We start from the raw sequence: 18,357 nt of genomic DNA, 5'->3' as shown, positions 1-18,357 counted from the left end.
TAGATCTGAGGGAGCTCACACTCACACACACACACACACACACACACACACACTCCTGGCAGGAGGACTCTGTAATAGTATACTTTAAAGTGTTTTCCTTATTTGGCTGTGGATCAGTTTAAATAGAGACAAACAGAAAGATCCGGCAGCTGGGCCAGTGGGGAATGCCTATCGCCATGGGTAACGATATGGTACACCGCTATAAGAAACAAGTCAAGACTGTAACCTACAACAGCCTAGTCAAGACTGTAACCTACAACAGCCTAGTCAAGACTGTATCCTACAACAGCCTAGTCAAGACTGTATCCTACAACAGCCTAGTCAAGACTGTATCTTACATCAGCCTAGTCAAGACTGTATCCTACAACAGCCTAGTCAAGACTAGAGGTCGACCGATTAATCGGAATGGGCGATTAATTAGGGCCGATTTCAGGTTTTCATAACAATCGGAAATCGGTATTTTTTAATACCTTTATTTAACTAGGCAAGTCAGTTAAGAACACATTCTTATTTTCAATGACGGCCTAGGAACAGTGGGTTAACTGCCTCGTTCAGGGGCAGAACGACATATTTTCACCTTGTCAGCTCGGGGGATCCAATCTTGCAACCTTACCGTTAACTAGTCCAACGCAATAATGTCCTGTCTCTTGTTGCACTCCACAAGGAGACTGACTGCCTGTTATGCGAATGCAGTAAGCCAAGGTAAGTTGCTAGCTAGCATTAAACTTATCTTATAAAAAACAATCAATCATAATCACTAGTTAACTACACATGGTTGATGATATTACTAGATATTATCTAGTGTGTCCTGCGTTGCCTATAATCTGACTGAGCATACAAGCATACAAGTATCTGACTGAGCGGTGGTAGGCAGAAGCAGGCACGTCAACATTCATTCAAACAGCACTTTCGTGCGTTTTGCCAGCAGCTCTTCGTTGTGCGTCAAGCATTGCGCTGTTTATGACTTCAAGCCTATCAACTCTCGAGATGAGGCTGGTGTAACTGAAGTGAAATGGCTGGCTAGTTAGCGCGCTAATAGCGTTTCAAACGTCACTCGCTCGCTCTGAGCCTTGGAGTGGTTGTTTCCCTTGCTCTGCATTGGTAACGCCGCTTCGAGGGTGGCTGTTGTCGTTGTGTTCCTGGTTCGAGCCCAGGGAGGAGCGAGGAGAGGGACGGAAGCTATACTGTTACACTGGCAATACTAAAGTGCCTATAAGAACATCAAATAGTCAAAGGTAAATGAAATACAAATGGTATAGAGAGAAATAGTCCTATAATAACTACAACCTAAAACTTCTTACCTGGGAACATTGAAGACTCATGTTAAAAGGAACCACCAGCTTTCATATGTTCTCATGTTCTGAGAAAGGAACTTAAACGTTAGCTTTCTTACATGGCACATATTGCACTTTTACTTTCTTCTCCAACACTTTTTTTTGCATTATTTAAACAAAATTGAACATGTTTCATTATTTATTTGAGGCTAAATTGATTTTATTGATGTATTATATTAAGTTAAAATAAGTGTTCATTCAGTATTGTTGTAATTGTCATTATTACAAATACATTTTAAAAAGCGGCCAATTAATCGGTATCGGCTTTTTTGGTCCCCCAATAATCGGTATCGGCGTTGAAAAATCATAATCGGTCGACCTCTAGTTAAGATTGTATCCTACAACAGCCTAGTCAAGACAGCCTACAGTGGTTGCTCCATTAAACGTTTTGTGATCATGCTGCGGGACTTAGAGGTAATTTGTCGTTTAGTACAGTACCCTGCATCACCACTTCATTGCTCCAGACCACCACAAGGGGGAGTTAGAGCACTGATTATGCTTTTGGGACCTACTGTGTCTCTAACTGACAATGAATGGGAGACATAAACCTCAATAGAAACTGATAATTGTGCACAACTTCAGTATTACTTACTAAAAGTGTTTTTACACTAAGGTTTTTATTATTTTATTTTGTTAGGATTATTTTACTGTAGTACTGTAGGCCACTCCCGACCAGTCATGTTGTACAGTGCCTGAGTGGCACAACAGTCTAAGACACTGCATAACAATGCAAGCTGTGTTGCTACAGATGCTGGTTCAATACCTGTGGTGGGCTCGACTGGGAGACTGTAGGGTTTTGTTTCTCTCCCTGTAAAAACAGAAATAAATCATTCTAAATAACGAACTGGCTTTATTTAACAATTAGTAAGAATGTCTCACCCCATGTTCAAGAATGGCCTTTTTCTCGCTAATTTTACGTTATTTGAAAACAAAATCATCTCCAAAATATGATTTTTTTTAAACAAAGCGATTATTATTATTATTATTAATTTAGAATGATATAAAAGCCAGTTGGATATTCTCACAGATATATTATTAACCCTGTTATTAGCAGGGCAATATATATTGGTCATATTGGTCATGGCTCCTGAGTGATGCACAATGCTGTGATGGCACACTGTGGTATATCACCCAGTAGATATGGGAGTTTATCAATATTAGGTTTGTTTTCTAATTCTTTGTGGATCTGTGTAATATGAGGGAAATATGTGTCTCTAATATGGTCGTATATTTGGCAGGAGGTTAGGTAGTGCCGCTCAGTTTCCACCTCATTTTGTGGGCAGTGAGTACATAGCCTGTCTTCTCTTGAGAGCCAGGTCTGCCTAATGAAGCCTTTCTCAATAGCAAGGCTATGCTCACTGAGTCTGTACATAGTCAAAGCTTTCCTTAAGTTTGGGTCAGTCACAGTAGTCAGGTATTCTGCCACTGTGTACTCTCTGTTTAGGGTTAGTCACAGTAGTCAGGTATTCTGCCACTGTGTACTCTCTGTTTAGGGCCAAATAGCATTCCAGTCTCTCTATACACCTAAGAGACGAATGGTCTCATGTTCAGCTGAAACGTGTGTGTGTGTGTGTGTGTGTGTGTCTGTGTGTGTGTCTGTCAATGGTTGTTTAACACCATTAGTGCGTAATGACAGAGGTCACTAGGTCAAACTGGAGAGGAGAACGCGTCGATGACACACAAACACACACACACAGATTTTGACCCACACTGTGGGAATAGATTGTAAAATAAGGAAAGGCTTTCTTTCAATCTATGAGGAAAAACATCAATGCTATACACTTCCTCACAGTTCTGACAAGAAGAGATATAGTTCTGACTAGAAGAGATATAGTTCTGACTAGAAGAGATATAGTTCTGACTAGAAGAGATATAGTTCTGACTAGAAGATATATAGTTCTGACTAGAGGAGATATCATAGTTCTGACTAGAAGAGATATAGTTCTGACTAGAAGAGATATCATAGTTCTGACTAGAGGAGATATCATAGTTCTGACTAGAAGAGATATAGATTTCTGACTAGAAGAGATATCATAGTTCTGACTAGAGGAGATATAGTTCTGACTAGAAGAGATATAGTTCTGACTAGAGGAGATATCATAGTTCTGACTAGAAGAGATAATAGTTCTGACTAGAAGAGATATAGTTCTGACTAGAGGAGATATCATAGTTCTGACTAGAAGAGATATCATAGTTCTGACTAGAAGAGATATCATAGTTCTGACTAGAAGAGATATCATAGTTCTGACTAGAGGAGATATCATAGTTCTGACTAGAGGAGATATCATAGTTCTGACTAGAGGAGATATCATAGTTCTGACTAGAGGAGATATCATAGTTCTGACTAGAGGAGATATCATAGTTCTGACTAGAGGAGATATCATAGTTCTGACTAGAGGAGATATCATAGTTCTGACTAGAGGAGATATCATAGTTCTGACTAGAGGAGATATCATAGTTCTGACTAGAGGAGATATCATTGTTCTGACTAGAGGAGATATCATAGTTCTGACTAGAGGAGATATCATAGTTCTGACTAGAAGAGATATCATAGTTCTGACTAGAGGAGATATCATAGTTCTGACTAGAAGAGATATCATAGTTCTGACTAGAAGAGATATAGTTCTGACTAGAGGAGATATCATAGTTCTGACTAGAGGAGATATCATAGTTCTGACTAGAGGAGATATCATAGTTCTGACTAGAGGAGATATCATAGTTCTGACTAGAAGAGATATAGTTCTGACTAGAGGAGATATCATAGTTCTGACTAGAGGAGATATCATAGTTCTGACTAGAAGAGATATAGTTCTGACTAGAGGAGATATCATAGTTCTGACTAGAGGAGATATCATAGTTCTGACTAGAAGAGATATCATAGTTCTGACTAGAGGAGATATCATAGTTTGACTAGAGGAGATATCATAGTTCTGACTAGAAGAGATATAGTTCTGACTAGAGGAGATATCATAGTTCTGACTAGAAGAGATATAGTTCTGACTAGAGGAGATATCATAGTTCTGACTAGAGGAGATATAGTTCTGACTAGAGGAGATATCATAGTTCTGACTAGAGGAGATATCATAGTTCTGACTAGAGGAGATATCATAGTTCTGACTAGAAGAGATATAGTTCTGACTAGAGGAGATATCATAGTTCTGACTAGAGGAGATATCATAGTTCTGACTAGAAGAGATATAGTTCTGACTAGAGGAGATATAGTTCTGACTAGAGGAGATATCATAGTTCTGACTAGAGGAGATATCATAGTTCTGACTAGAGGAGATATCATAGTTCTGACTAGAGGAGATATCATAGTTCTGACTAGAGGAGATATCATAGTTCTGACTAGAGGAGATATCATAGTTCTGACTAGAGGAGATATCATAGTTCTGACTAGAGGAGATATCATAGTTCTGACTAGACGAGATATCATAGTTCTGACTAGAGGAGATATCATAGTTCTGACTAGAGGAGATATCATAGTTCTGACTAGAGGAGATATCATAGTTCTGACTAGAGGAGATATCATAGTTCTGACGAGAAGAGATATTATGGGCGCATTCTTGTGTCTATTTCTATGCATTCCTAGGTCCATTCTCAAACTCCACTTCACCCTGCCGCATTCAGCATTCCAATCCATTAGATCACAAATTGCATCATTGGCCCACCATGCATCTGTCTGGTTTGTGCACATACTCTGGTTATCTCCCAAATGGCACCTTATTCCCTACCTAGTGCACTACTTTAGATAATGGCCCATAGGGTTCCAAGTAGTGCACTATGCAGGGACTAGGTTGCCATTTGGGAAATGACCTCTGAATCCTGAGTCTGGAACTACATACAAGCTGTTATCCTTTCCTCTATAGACCTAATTAGAGACAGAGAGAGAGAAAGACAGAGAGAGAGACACATAGAGACACATAGAGACACAGAGAGAGACAGAGAGAGAGAGAGAGAGACAGAGAGAGAGAGAGAGTGCGAGAAAGAGAAACACAGCGAGAGACAAAGAGAGAGACAGAGAGAGAGACAAAGAGAGAGACAGAGAGAGAGACAGACAGAGAGAGACAGAGAGAGACTAGAAAAGTCTGCAGCACCCAGCCTCCCCCTGCTAGAATCCGAAGTCAAATGTCTGCTGTTTGCTGATGATCTGGTGCTTCTGTCACCAACCAAGGAGGGCCTACAGCAGCACCTAGATCTTATGCACAGATTCTGTCAGACCTGGGCCCTGACAGTAAATCTCAGTAAGACCAAAATAATGGTGTTCCAAAAAAGGTCCAGTCACCAGGACCACAAATACAAATTCCATCTAGACACTGTTGCCCTAGAGCACATAAAAAACTATACATACCTTGGCCTAAACATCAGCACCACAGGTAACTTCCACAAAGCTGTGAACGATCTGAGAGACAAGGCAAGGAAACATAAATTTCAACATACCAATTAGGATTTGGCTAAAAATACTTGAATCAGTCATAGAGCCCATTGCCCTTTATGGTTGTGAGGTCTGGGGTCCGCTCACCAACCAAGACTTCACAAAATGCGACAAACACCAAATTGAGACTCTGCACGCAGAATTCTGCAAAAATATCCTCCGTGTACAACGTAGAACACCAAATAATGCATGCAGAGCAGAATTAGGCTGATACCCACTAATTATCAAAATCCAGAAAAGAGCTGTTAAATTCTACAACCACCTAAAAGGAAGCGATTCACAAACCTTCCATAACAAAGCCATCACCTACAGAGAGATGAACCTGGAGAAGAGTCCCCTAAGCAAGCTGGTCCTGGGGCTCTGTTCACAAACACAAACACACACTACAGAGCCCCAGGACAGCAGCACAATTAGACCCAACCAAATCATGAGAAAACAAAAAGATAACTACTTAACACATTGGAAAGAATTAACAAAAAAACAGAGCAAACTAGAATGCTATTTGGCCCTAAACAGAGAGTACACAGCGGCAGAATACCTGACCACTGTGACTGACCCAAAATTAAGGAAAGCCTTGACTATGTACAGACTCAGTGAGCATAGCCTTGCTATTGAGAAAGGCCGCCGTAGGCAGACATGGCTCTCAAGAGAAGACAGGCTATGTGCTCACTGCCCACAAAATGAGGTGGAAACTGAGCTGCACTTCCTAACCTCCTGCCCAATGTATGACCATATTAGAGAGACATATTTCCCTCAGATTACACAGATCCACAAAGAATTCGAAAACAAATCCAATTTTGAAAAACTCCCATATCTACTGGGTGAAATTCCACAGTGTGCCATCACAGCAGCAAGATTTGTGACCTGTTGCCACGAGAAAAGGGCAACCAGTGAAGAACAAACACCATTGTAAATACAACCCATATTTATGCTTATTTATTTTATCTTGTGTCCTTTAGCCATTTGTACATTGTTAGAACACTGTATATATATATAATATGACATTTGTAATGTCTTTACTGTTTTGAAACTTCTGTATGTGTAATGTTTACTGTTAATTTTTGTTGTTTTTCACTTTATATATTCACTTTGTATGTTGTCTACCTCACTTGCTTTGGCAATGTTAACACATGTTTCCCATGCCAATAAAGCCCTTGAATTGAATTGAATTGAGAGACAGAGAGAGAGAGTGCGAGAAAGAGAAACACAGAGAGACACAGAGAGACACAGAGAGAGAGAGACAGAGAGACACAGAGAGAGAGAGAGAGAGAGAGAGAGAGACAGAGAGACAGAGAGAGAGTGAGAGAGAGAGCAGCAGCAGCAGGAGGATTTGTAACCTGTTATTATATGACATTTGAAATGTCTCAATTCCTTAGGAATGGAATGTAAATGTGTATTGTCTATTTCACTTGCTTAAGCAATGTAAACATACTGTACCAGTCAAAAGTTTGGACACGTCTACTAATTCAAGGGTATTTCTTTATTTTTAATATTTTCTACATTGTAGAATAATTGTGACGACGTCAAAACTATGAAATAACACATTTTTTTGTACCTTTATTTAACTAGGCAAGTCAGTTAAGAACAAATTATTATTTTCAATGACGGCCTAGGAACACTGGGTTAGGAACACTGGGTTAGGAACACTGGGTTAGGAACAGTGGGTTAGGAACACTGGGTTAGGAACACTGGGTTAGGAACACTGGGTTAGGAACACTGGGTTAGGAACACTGGGTTAGGAACACTGGGTTAGGAACACTGGGTTAGGAACACTGGGTTAGGAACACTGGGTTAGGAACACTGGGTTAGGAACACTGGGTTAGGAACAGTGGGAACACTTAACTGCTGTAACGGCGTTCTTCGTTTGTCGAAAGAGAGTCGGACCGAAATGCAGCGTGGTGGTTACTCATGTCTTTAATGGAAAAAGTGACGATACATGAAATAACTAAATAAATACAAAAAAACAACAAACGGAACGTGAAACTTATTACAGCCTATCTGGTGAAACTACACAGAGACAGGAACAATCACCCACGAAATACAAAGTGAAACTCAGGCTACCTAAATACGGTTCCCAATCAGAGGCAACGAGAAGCACCTGACTCCTGATTGAGAACCGCTTCAGGCAGCCAAGCCTATACAACACCCCTAATCAGCCGCGATCCCAAATACTACAAACCCCAATACGAAAATACAATAACATAAACCCATGTCACACCCTGGCCTGAACAAATAATTAAAGAAAACACAAAATACTAAGACCAAGGCGTGACAGCTGCCTTGTTCAGGGGCAGAACGACAGATTTGTACCTTGTCAGCTTGGGGATTCAAACTTGCAACCTTTCGGGTTACTAGTCCAACGCTCTAAACACTAGGCTACCCTGCCGCCCCAATCATCATGTAGTAACCAAAAAAGTGTGAAACAAATCTAAATAGATTTTAGATTCCTCAAAGTAGTCACCATTTGCCTTGATGACTGCTTTGCAGACTTTTGGCATTCTCTCAACCAGCTTCACCTGGAATGCCTTTCCAAAAGTCTTGAAGGAGTTCCCACATATGCTGAGCACTTGTTGGCTGCGTTTCCTTCACTCTGCAGTAAAACTCACCCCAAACCATCTCAATTGGGTTGAGGTCGGGTGATTGTGGAGGCCAGGTCATTTGATGCAGCACTCCATCACTCTCCTTCTTGGCCAAATAGTCCTTACACAGCCTGGAGGTGTGTTTTTGGTCATTGTCCTGTTGAAAAATAAATAATAGTCCCACTAAGCGCAAACCAAATAGGATGGCGTATCACTGCAGAATGCTGTGGTAACCATGCTGTTTATGTGCCTTGAATTCTAAATAAATCACAGACAGTCTCACCAGCAAAGCACCCCCACACCATCACACCTCCTCCTCCATGCTTCACGGTGGGAACCACACATGCTGAGATCATCAGTTCACCTACTTTGCGTCTCACAAAGACACGGCGGTTGGAAGAAAAATCTCACATTTGACGAAAGGACAGATTTCCACAGGTCTAATGTTCACTGCTCGTGTTTCTTGGCCCAAACAAGTCTCTTCTTCTTATTGGTGTCCTTTAGTAGTGGTTTCTTTGCAGCAATTCGACCATGAAGGCCTGATTCACACAGTCTCCTCTGAACAGTTGATGTTGAGATGTGTCTGTTACTTAAACTCTGTGAAGCATTTATTTGGGATAGTACAGTGCCTTGCAAAAGTATTCACCCCCTTGGTATTTTTCCTATTTTGTTGCATTACAATCTGTAATTTAAATTGATTTTTACTTGGATTTCATGTAATAAACATACACAAAATAGTCAAAATTGGTGAAGTGAAATGAAAAAAAATTCTTTTTTCAAAAAAAGCATGTATGTATGTATGTATGTATGTATGTGTGTGTGTATGTGTGTATGTATGTATGTATGTGTGTATGTATGTGTGTATGTATGTATGTATGTATGTATGTATGTGTGTGTGTGTATGTATGTATGTATGTATGTATGTGTGTGTGTATGTATGTATGTATCACCCCTTTGGTATGTTTGGTATAAAATAAATGAGTCGGTAGGCTAATAACGGTATAATGGTTGTATAAAGGTAACCAACTTCATAGGCAGTATTCTGATAATGAAACATAATATGGTTATGTGGGTTTATCACTGTTTTAAATGAGATCTGGTGCAACTAATTGCCTTCAGAAGTCACATAATTAGTTCAATAAAGTCCACCTGTGTGCAATCTAAGTGTCACATGATCTGTCACATGATCTCAGTATATATACACCTGTTCTGAAACGCCCCAAAGTCTGCAACACCACAAAGCAAGAGGCACCACCAAGAAAGCGGCACCATGAAGACCAACGAGCTCTCCAAACAGGTCAGGGACAAAGTTGTGGAGAAGTACAGATCAGGGTTGGGTTATAAAAAATGTCAGAAACTTTTAACATTAAATCCATAATTAAAAAATGGAAAGAATATGGCACCACAACAAACCTGCCAAGAGTGGGTCGCCCACCAAAACTTACGGACCAGGCAAGGAGGGCATTGATCAGAGAGGCAACACAGAGACTAAAGATAACCCTGAAGGAGCTGCAAAGCTCCACAGCGGTGATTGGAGTATCTGTCCACTTTAAGCCGTACACTCCACAGAGCTGGGCATTATGGAAGAGTGGCCAGAAAAAAAACATTGCTTAAAGAAAAAATAAGCCAACACGTTTGGTGTTCGCCAAAAGGCATGTGGGAGACTCACCACATGTATGGAAGAAGGTACTCTGGTCAGATGAGATTAAAATTGAGCTTTTGGCCATCAAGGAAAATGCTATGTCTGGCGCAAACCCAACACCTCATCACCCAGAGAATACCATCCCCACAGTGAAGTATGGTGGTGGCAACATCATGCTGTGGGGATGTTTTTCATCGGCAGGGACTGGGAAACTGGTCAGAATTGAAGGAATGATGGATGGTGCTAAATGGCGCTAAATACAGGGACATTTCAGTCTTCCAGAGATTTGAGGCTGGGACGGCTCACCTTCCAGCAGGACAATGACCCTAAGCATACTGCTAAAGCAACACTCGATTGGTTTAAGGGGGAACATTTAAATATCTTGGAATAGCCTAGTCAAAGCCCAGACTTCAATTCAATTGAGAATCTGTGGTATGACTTAAATATTGCTGTACACCAGCAGGAACCCATCCAACTTCAAGGAGCTGGAGCAATTTTGCCTTGAAGAATGGGCAATTATCCCAGTGACTACATGTGCCAAGCTTATAGAGACATACCCCAAGAGACTTGCAGCTGTAATTGCTGCAAAAGGTGGCTCTACAAAGTATTGACTTTGGGGGGGATGAATAGTTATGCACGCTCAAGTTTCGTTTTTTTTGCAATATTTCTTATTTGTTCCACAATAAAAAATATTTTGCATCTTCAAAATGATAGGTATCTTGTGTAAATCCAATTATACAAACCTCCCAAAAATCTATTTCAATTCCAGGTTGTAAGACAACAAAATAGGAAAAATGCCAAAGGGGGTGAATACTTCGCAAGCCACTGTAACTCTAATGAACTCACCTTCTGCAGCAGAAGTAACTCTGATCTTCCTGTCCTGTGGTGGTCCTCATAAGAGCTGTGGTCCTCATAAGAGCTGTGGTCCTCATAAGTAACTCTGATCTTCCTGTCCTGTGGCGGTCCTCATAAGAGCCAGTTTCATCAAAGTGCTTGATGCTTTTTGCGACGCCACTTGAAGTAACTTTCAAAGTTCCTGCAATTTCCCGGATTGACTCACCTTCATCTCTTAAAGTAATGATGGACTGTCATTTCTCTTTGCTTATTTGAGCTGTTCTTGCCATAATATGGACTTGGTCTTTTACCAAATAGGGCTATTTTCTGTAAAACATCCCTACCTTGTCACAGCACAACTGATTGGCTCAAACGCATTAAGATGGAAAGATATTCCACAAATTAACTTTTACCAGCCTGTTAACTGAAATGCATTCCAGGTGACTACCTCATGAGGCTGGTTGAGAGAATGCCAAGAGTGCGCAAAGCTGTCATCAAGGCAAAGGGTGGCTACTTTGATATTTTGATGGTTACTACAGGATTCCATGTGTTATTTCATAATGTCGATGTCTTCACTATTATTTTACAATGTAGAAAATAGTCAAAATAAAGAAAAACCCTTGAATGAGTAGGTGTGTCCAAACTTTTGACTGGTACTGTATGTTTCCCATGCCAATCAAGCCCCTTGAATTGAAATTGAGAGAGAGGTGGGGGACATGGTCACAAGGGAAAGACTGAGCAATCAAGTAACAAGGGAAAATAACTAGCCTAGACTATCTATGGAAATAGTAGCTCTCACTCTGAAGTGTATTTAACCAAATTCTGTGTGAAGCCAAGTAGCAAGAGCGCCAGAGAGAGGAGAGAGAAAGAGGAGAGAGGAGAGAGAGAGAGGAGAGAGAGAGAGGAGAGAGAAAGAGGAGAGAGAGAAAAAGGAGAGAGGGGAGAGAGAGAGAGAGAGAGAAAAAAAAAGGAGAAAGAGGAGAGAGAGAAAGATGAGAGAGAGAGAGAAAAAGGAGAGAGAGGAGAGAGAGAAAGAGGAGAGAGAGAGATAGGAGAGAGAGAAAAAGGAGAGAGAGGAGAGAGAGAGAGAGAGAGAGAGAGAGAGAGAGAGAGAGAGAGGAGAGGAGAGAGAAAAAGGAGAGAGAGGAGAGAGAGGAGAGGAGAGAGAAAAAGGAGAGAGAGGAGAGAGAGAGAAGAGAGAGAGAGAGGAGAGAGAGAGGAGAGAGAGAAAGAGGAGAGAGAGAGAGAGGAGAGAGAAAAAGGAGAGAGAGAGAGGAGAGAGAGAGAGAGAGGAGAGAGAGAAAGAGGAGAGAGGAGAGAGAGAGAAAAAGGAGAGAGAGAGAGGAGAGAGAGAGAGAGAGAGAGAGAGAGGAGAGAGGAGAGAGAGAAAAAGGAGAGAGAGAGAGGAGAGAGAGCTGTGGTGACATAGTCTCTTAAATCACCATTATAACTGCTTGCTTTCATTTCACCATTTAGTTTAATTGAGCAGAAACCATCATTGATCCGTCCAATGGCACAAAAATGGAACGTCAGCATGTTTTGATAACTAATCAAGAGAAATAACCCTTACTACAGCACAAAGACGGTGTCTCAATCATATCTCCTTTCTCCCTCAAGTGTTCAATTCATGGATTTAAAAGGAAAGGACCGGTACAATGTCTCTTTATCCCAGGCCGACACCAGTCCAATGCTTTTACATTTGTGCCGGGGTAGTGAACGAGTGCACACTTCAGGAAGAAGGAGAAATGATTGGGGCACAACCTAGAATCAAATTCAGACGTTGTGATAGACATCAGTATCTGAAGCCACTGGTGAATTGAGCCAGTTGAACTCCAGGTCAAGAATAGCTCTTGGGTTAGGCCTAGGTGCTGTGTCGTCGCTCTCCCTGGACACACGGACACACACACACACACACACACACACACAAAGCTGATGGATGACAGGGCGTGTGTTTAATCTCATTGTGTATTCTAGCAGCCGCCTTTAATCCCCCGCTCAGCCAGTCACAGCCGTGTCCCAAATCGCACCCTATTTAGGGCACTACCTTTGACCAGGGCCCTTAGGGAATAGGGTACCATTCGGGACACAATGGTAGCTGGCCGCTTGTCTAAAACCATAAACTATGTATCTCCTCTATTTCCTAGGATATATGTCTCCCCCTCTCTCTCATACACACACCATTTATCTGTGTCAATGTGTTATCATACGAAGCCATCAAGCAACCATCAATCTGATCTGGCGCAGAAAATCGTTTTCCACCCTCCAATCCACATTATTGTTTCAAAAACCACGTGACACAGAGAGCGAGAGAGAGCACGAGAGAGAGAGACACACACATTAGCATTATCATTAATAGGCTATAGTAGCCCTGTAGCGTAATATTAAAATAGCCTCTCCTACACCAAAGCAACGCTCTGAGCTGCTCTTTTGTTACAGACCCGTAGCACGCTGACTGCCAGGCCGATTCAGAAGCCATACAAATGGGATTTAATTCCTACAAGGAGACCACATGCTGGTGCTCTGGAGAGAGAGGCAGGGGCTTGACTTTTACGGGGGGGGGGGGGGGGGGGAGCGACAGAGAGAGGACAGGGACACGGGAGTTTAGCCTAGACTGTGGATGCGATCGCTCGCTGCTCAGTGCGTTCAGCCAAGCATGAGAACACAAAAGGTTGTTTCCTTCAAAAGAGGAAGAAGCCTTTTCAGAGGTGCTGGAACCGAGCAGCAAGAGCAGTCAGACACAGCAGACCCGTCCATGTAGAGTTGTTATAGTAACGTAATGTAAATGCTATTATGCTATTATTTCTAGTAAGTGTATTGAATTAAATCGGTACAAGTAGCGAGTCACCCGCGGTCCTCGCTCTCCCCACACGCTCTAGTTCTGAAATTGTTATTTTGTTGCAATTTTAACGCAAACCCGAGAAACCACAACATCCGATAATATTAGGCTATAGTCTAGTCACGGAATTTCCACGGAATTATAGGCTACAGAGCGTCTGGTGTTTCGTGCGCGTAAGAGAGACACATACCTAGGATAAGGGTTCATCTTTACTGTAGGCTCATGTTCCGGCTTTTCATATAGCCTCTGAAGCCTCACCAATAGCCGTTTAATCTCTGTGGTCACAGGGAGATCAATCCGGTCTAACCAAATGTAGGCTAGTGATTTCATTTCTATGTCAGTGCGCTCACAGTGTGTCACAAAACACACAGAGACAGCGAGAGAGGCAAGCAGTCTCTTTAACTTTGGCTATTATAAATGCCATCACTGAATAGCCTAAACACGCATTCACACACACACACTGCATACTGCATACTGCACTGTACTGCTCGCAAATTGAGCATTTCAATGTACTTGTGCATGTGACAAATAAAACGGGAAACTATAGTCTCGCTACAAGAAAGGAATCTGGGCATCATGTGTAGTAAATAGCCTCTCCCATCAATTAATTAACATTAACCACTATCACTCACTCACGCACACTGACTGACTGACTGACTGCCTGAATGACTGCACATTAGGCTACACAGACAGAAGCTCTCGAGCCTCTCACCGCAGCCAGTTCAAATTAGCGCTCGTGCTCATTAGAAGGATAGAATGAAACGGTGGGTAACTTACTACGGGCTCCATGCGAGGTGTGTCGACTGGTAACCGCGGAGACACCATTAGCATCTTGGAGATAAGGTGGACAGCGGCGACGGTCCCGTTAAATCCACTTTGCTGTTCGGTATATCAGTCCACTACTGCCAAAAATATCAAACCAACAAGGTTCTTAAAAAAAAATAACTGAAAGGTTTAAAGACAACCTTTGAGGGGGGGGGGGGGGTGAATGTCTCCCCACAGTCTTCTTTGTCTGGTAAATTGGTGTTGAGTACAGAAAACGACAGGTATCAAATGAAAGGGGTACTGCAGCCAAGATAAAGCTAATTGTATATTCCCTTCAAGTATCATGCAAGTTCATCGTTTCTATTGCCGTATTCGTCGTAATGATACCGAGTCTAGTATCAATCTAGTCTCGGATCCGCACTTAGTCGCCAGAGCTGCTTGCTTCCTGGCTGTGGGGGCGGGGTTAGCTTGCTGATAGGTTGATAAACAGTACTACGTCGACGAGAGGAGGAGACGACGTTTCTCCATTCGCCTCTCTGCACTTAAAGGGGACATTCCACTTGCTGGGATCGTGTGAGAGGCCAGTTTCTGTGTGTGTGTGTGTGTGTGTGTGTGTGTGTGTGTGTGTGTGTGTGTGTGTGTGTGTGTGTGTGTGTGTGTGTGTGTGTGAGAGAGAGAGTGTGCGTGTGTGTGTCTGCGTGTGTGTGCCTGCGTGTGTGTGTCTGCATGTGTGTGTGTGTGTGTGTGTGTGTGTGTGCCTGCTTGTGTGTGTCTGCATGTGTGTGTGCGTGTGTGTCTGCGTGTGTGTGTCTGCATGTGTGTGTGTGTGTGTGTGTGTGTGTGTGTGTGTGTGTGTGTGTGTGTGTGTTCAGATGAACGATAAAGAGAGTGACACACATATCTGCTCCAACACAAAGGGGCTGAGGGAAACCAGTGGTCATGATGTTAAACACTCCACTGAACACACATTGTCTTAAAAATAATCCTGATTCTACTCGTTCTCTTGTCAGGTCATTAAACTGTTATAATACAACATGATTAGCAATATAATATAGTTGCTACTATATTGGAATATATACCCTCCTCTTATATATATTAAACTGTTAAAGTCAACTACTATATAATACTATTATAACACACAACCAGTATTTTTATAATACCCTTTAAGTAACTAGTATCAATGAGTGAATAAATATATATATTTCTTTTTTTCACTACAAATATTTCACAATAAACACAGTATATATATATATATATACATTTTTTTTTTACAATTTGTGTTCAAGGTTACTGGTATATTTAAGACGATGTAAAAACAAATTAAGATGCTTGTGTGGATGATAGATGTGTGGATGATAGATGATAGATGTGTGGATGATAGATGTGTGGATGATAGATGTGTGGATGATAGATGTGTGGATGATAGATGTGTGGATGATAGATGTGTGGATGATAGATGTGTGGATAATAGATGTGTGGATGATAGATGTGTGGATGACAGATGTGTGGATGATAGATGTGTGGATGATAGATGTGTGGATGATAGATGTGTGGATGATAGATGTGTGGATAATAGATGTGTGGATGATAGATGTGTGGATGATAGATGTGTGGATGATAGATGTGTGGATGATAGATGTGTGGATGATAGATGTTAGATATGTGGATGATAGATGTGTGGATAATAGATGTGTGGATAATAGATGTGTGGATGATAGATGTGTGGATGATAGATGTGTGGATGATAGATGTGTGGATGATAGATGTTAGATGTGTGGATGATAGATGTGTGCTAAGCTGCACCCATAGCTGTATCTATAGCTAATTGCCATGTTACACACGTATAGACTCTTCCGCTAAGTGCAGACAGTCAGTTATTATATTGATTTGACAAGAATAGAACCATGTGCAGATTAAAGATGTCAAGTAAGCTTATCCTATATACCTACGGGCGTAACCACAACCCTACCATAATTACTTATCATGTTTTACACATATATACTCCTTTCTTTTCCTATGTGCAGTCAATCAAGCAGTTGACCTTGAGAGAAGGACCTTACAATGCTGGCTTTAAAGGGTCAATGGAGACACGTGTGTGTGTGTGTGTGTGCGTGCGTGCGTGTGTGCGTGCGTGTGAGTGTGTGTGTGTGCGTGTGCGAGTGCGTGTGTGCGTGTGTGCGTGCGTGCGTGTGCGTGTGTGTGCGTGTGCGAGTGCGTGTGTGTTTGTGTGTGTGTGTACGTGCGTGTGCGAGCGTGCGCCTGTGCCTGTTCTTTTTAAGCAGACGTAGGGTGAAAATGAAGCAGTAGACATTCTAGTCAGCTCTATGGGGTCAGAGGTTACAGGTTAAGAAGGGGGTCATGGTGTGTTTTTATGGGTGGCCAACCCCTGGTAGGTAAGGCTTGAAATAAGACTTGATACGTCCCAAATGGCACCCTATTCCTTATATAATGCCCTACTTTTGACTAAAGCCCTATAGGTAGTGCACTATGTGGGCAATAGGTTAGGATTTGGTAATGTACGGGTAATGGACTGTTTAGATTTAAACAGTTGCTTTAGGAAAGGGGAGTGGAATAGGGGACAGGGAGAGAGAGGAAGAGGGAGGGAGGAAGAGGAGAAGAAGGTATGGGGAGGAGAGGAGAGGTGAGGCGAGACAGAGGAGAGGCGAGACTGAGGGGAGGAGAGACAGAGGAGAGGCAAGGCAGAGGGGAGGAGAGGTGAGACTGAGGGGGGAGGCGAGACTGAGGGGAGGAGAGGAGAGGTGAGGCGAGACAGAGGAGAGGAGAGGCAGAGGGGAGGAGAGGTGAGACTGAGGGGAGGAGAGACAGAGGAGAGGAGAGACAGAGGAGAAGAGAGACAGAGGTGAAGAGAGACAGAGGTGAAGAGAGACAGAGGAGAAGAGAGACAGAGGAGAAGAGAGACAGAGGAGAAGAGAGAAAGAGAAGAGGATAGACAGAGGAGAAGAGAGAGGAGAAGAGAGACAGAGGTGAAGAGAGACAGAGGAGAAGAGAGACAGAGGAGAAGAGAGACAGAGGAGAAGAGAGACAGAGGAGAAGAGAGACAGAGGTGAAGAGAGACAGAGGAGAAGAGAGACAGAGTAGAAGAGAGACAGAGGAGAAGAGAGACAGAGGAGAAGAGAGACAGAGGAGAGGTTAGACAGAGGAGAGGAGAGACAGAGGAGAAGAGAGACAGAGGAGAAGAGAGACAGAGGAGAGGATAGACAGAGGAGAAGAGAGACAGAGGAGAAGAGAGACAGAGGAGAAGAGATACAGAGGAGAAGAGAGACAGAGGAGAAGAGACAGAGGAGAAGAGAGACAGAGGAGAAGAGAGACAGAGGAGAAGAGAGACAGAGGAGAAGAGAGCCAGAGGAGAGGATAGACAGAGGAGAAGAGAGACAGAGGAGAAGCGAGACAGAGGAGAAGAGAGACAGAGGAGAAGAGAGACAGAGGAGAGGATAGGCAGAGGAGAAGAGAGACAGAGGAGAAGAGAGACAGAGGAGAAGAGAGACAGAGGAGAAGAGAGACAGAGCAGAAGAGAGACAGAGGAGAAGAGAGACAGAGGAGAGGATAGGCAGAGGAGAAGAGAGACAGAGGAGAAGAGAGAGAGGAGAAGAGAGACAGAGGAGAGGATAGGCAGAGGAGAAGAGAGACAGAGGAGAAGAGAGACAGAGGAGAAGAGAGAAAGAGGAGAGGATAGACAGAGGAGAAGAGAGACAGAGGAGAAGAGAGACAGAGGAGAAGAGAGACAGAGGAGAAGAGAGACAGAGGAGAAGAGAGACAGAGGAGAAGAGAGACAGAGGAGAAGAGAGAAAGAGGAGAGGATAGACAGAGGAGAAGAGAGACAGAGGAGAAGAGAGACAGAGGAGAAGAGAGACAGAGGAGAGAGAGGAGAGGAGAAGAGAGACAGAGGAGAAGAGAGACAGAGGAGAGAGACA

The 18,357-nt window shown here is 42.6% G+C and overlaps 1 protein-coding gene across 1 annotated transcript in view; it reads right to left on the bottom strand.

The window, feature by feature from the left end:
- LOC109881860 (mastermind-like domain-containing protein 1) overlaps positions 1 to 14,857 on the bottom strand; it is a 148,344-nt gene extending 133,487 nt beyond the window's left edge. The window contains exon 1 of the mRNA XM_031791801.1: positions 14,438 to 14,857. Within this exon, the coding sequence (XP_031647661.1) occupies positions 14,438 to 14,491 (54 nt within the window). The 5' untranslated portion in view covers positions 14,492 to 14,857. The remainder of the gene's footprint in view (positions 1 to 14,437) is intronic.
- Positions 14,858 to 18,357: the final 3,500 nt, after the last annotated feature.

The sequence above is a fragment of the Oncorhynchus kisutch genome, linkage group LG16 (genome assembly GCF_002021735.2).
Source record: "Oncorhynchus kisutch isolate 150728-3 linkage group LG16, Okis_V2, whole genome shotgun sequence".
NCBI classification, from domain to species: Eukaryota; Metazoa; Chordata; class Actinopteri; order Salmoniformes; family Salmonidae; genus Oncorhynchus; species Oncorhynchus kisutch.
Note: the sequence above shows the minus strand (reverse complement) of the source record. Positions and strands in the feature narration are given on the sequence as shown.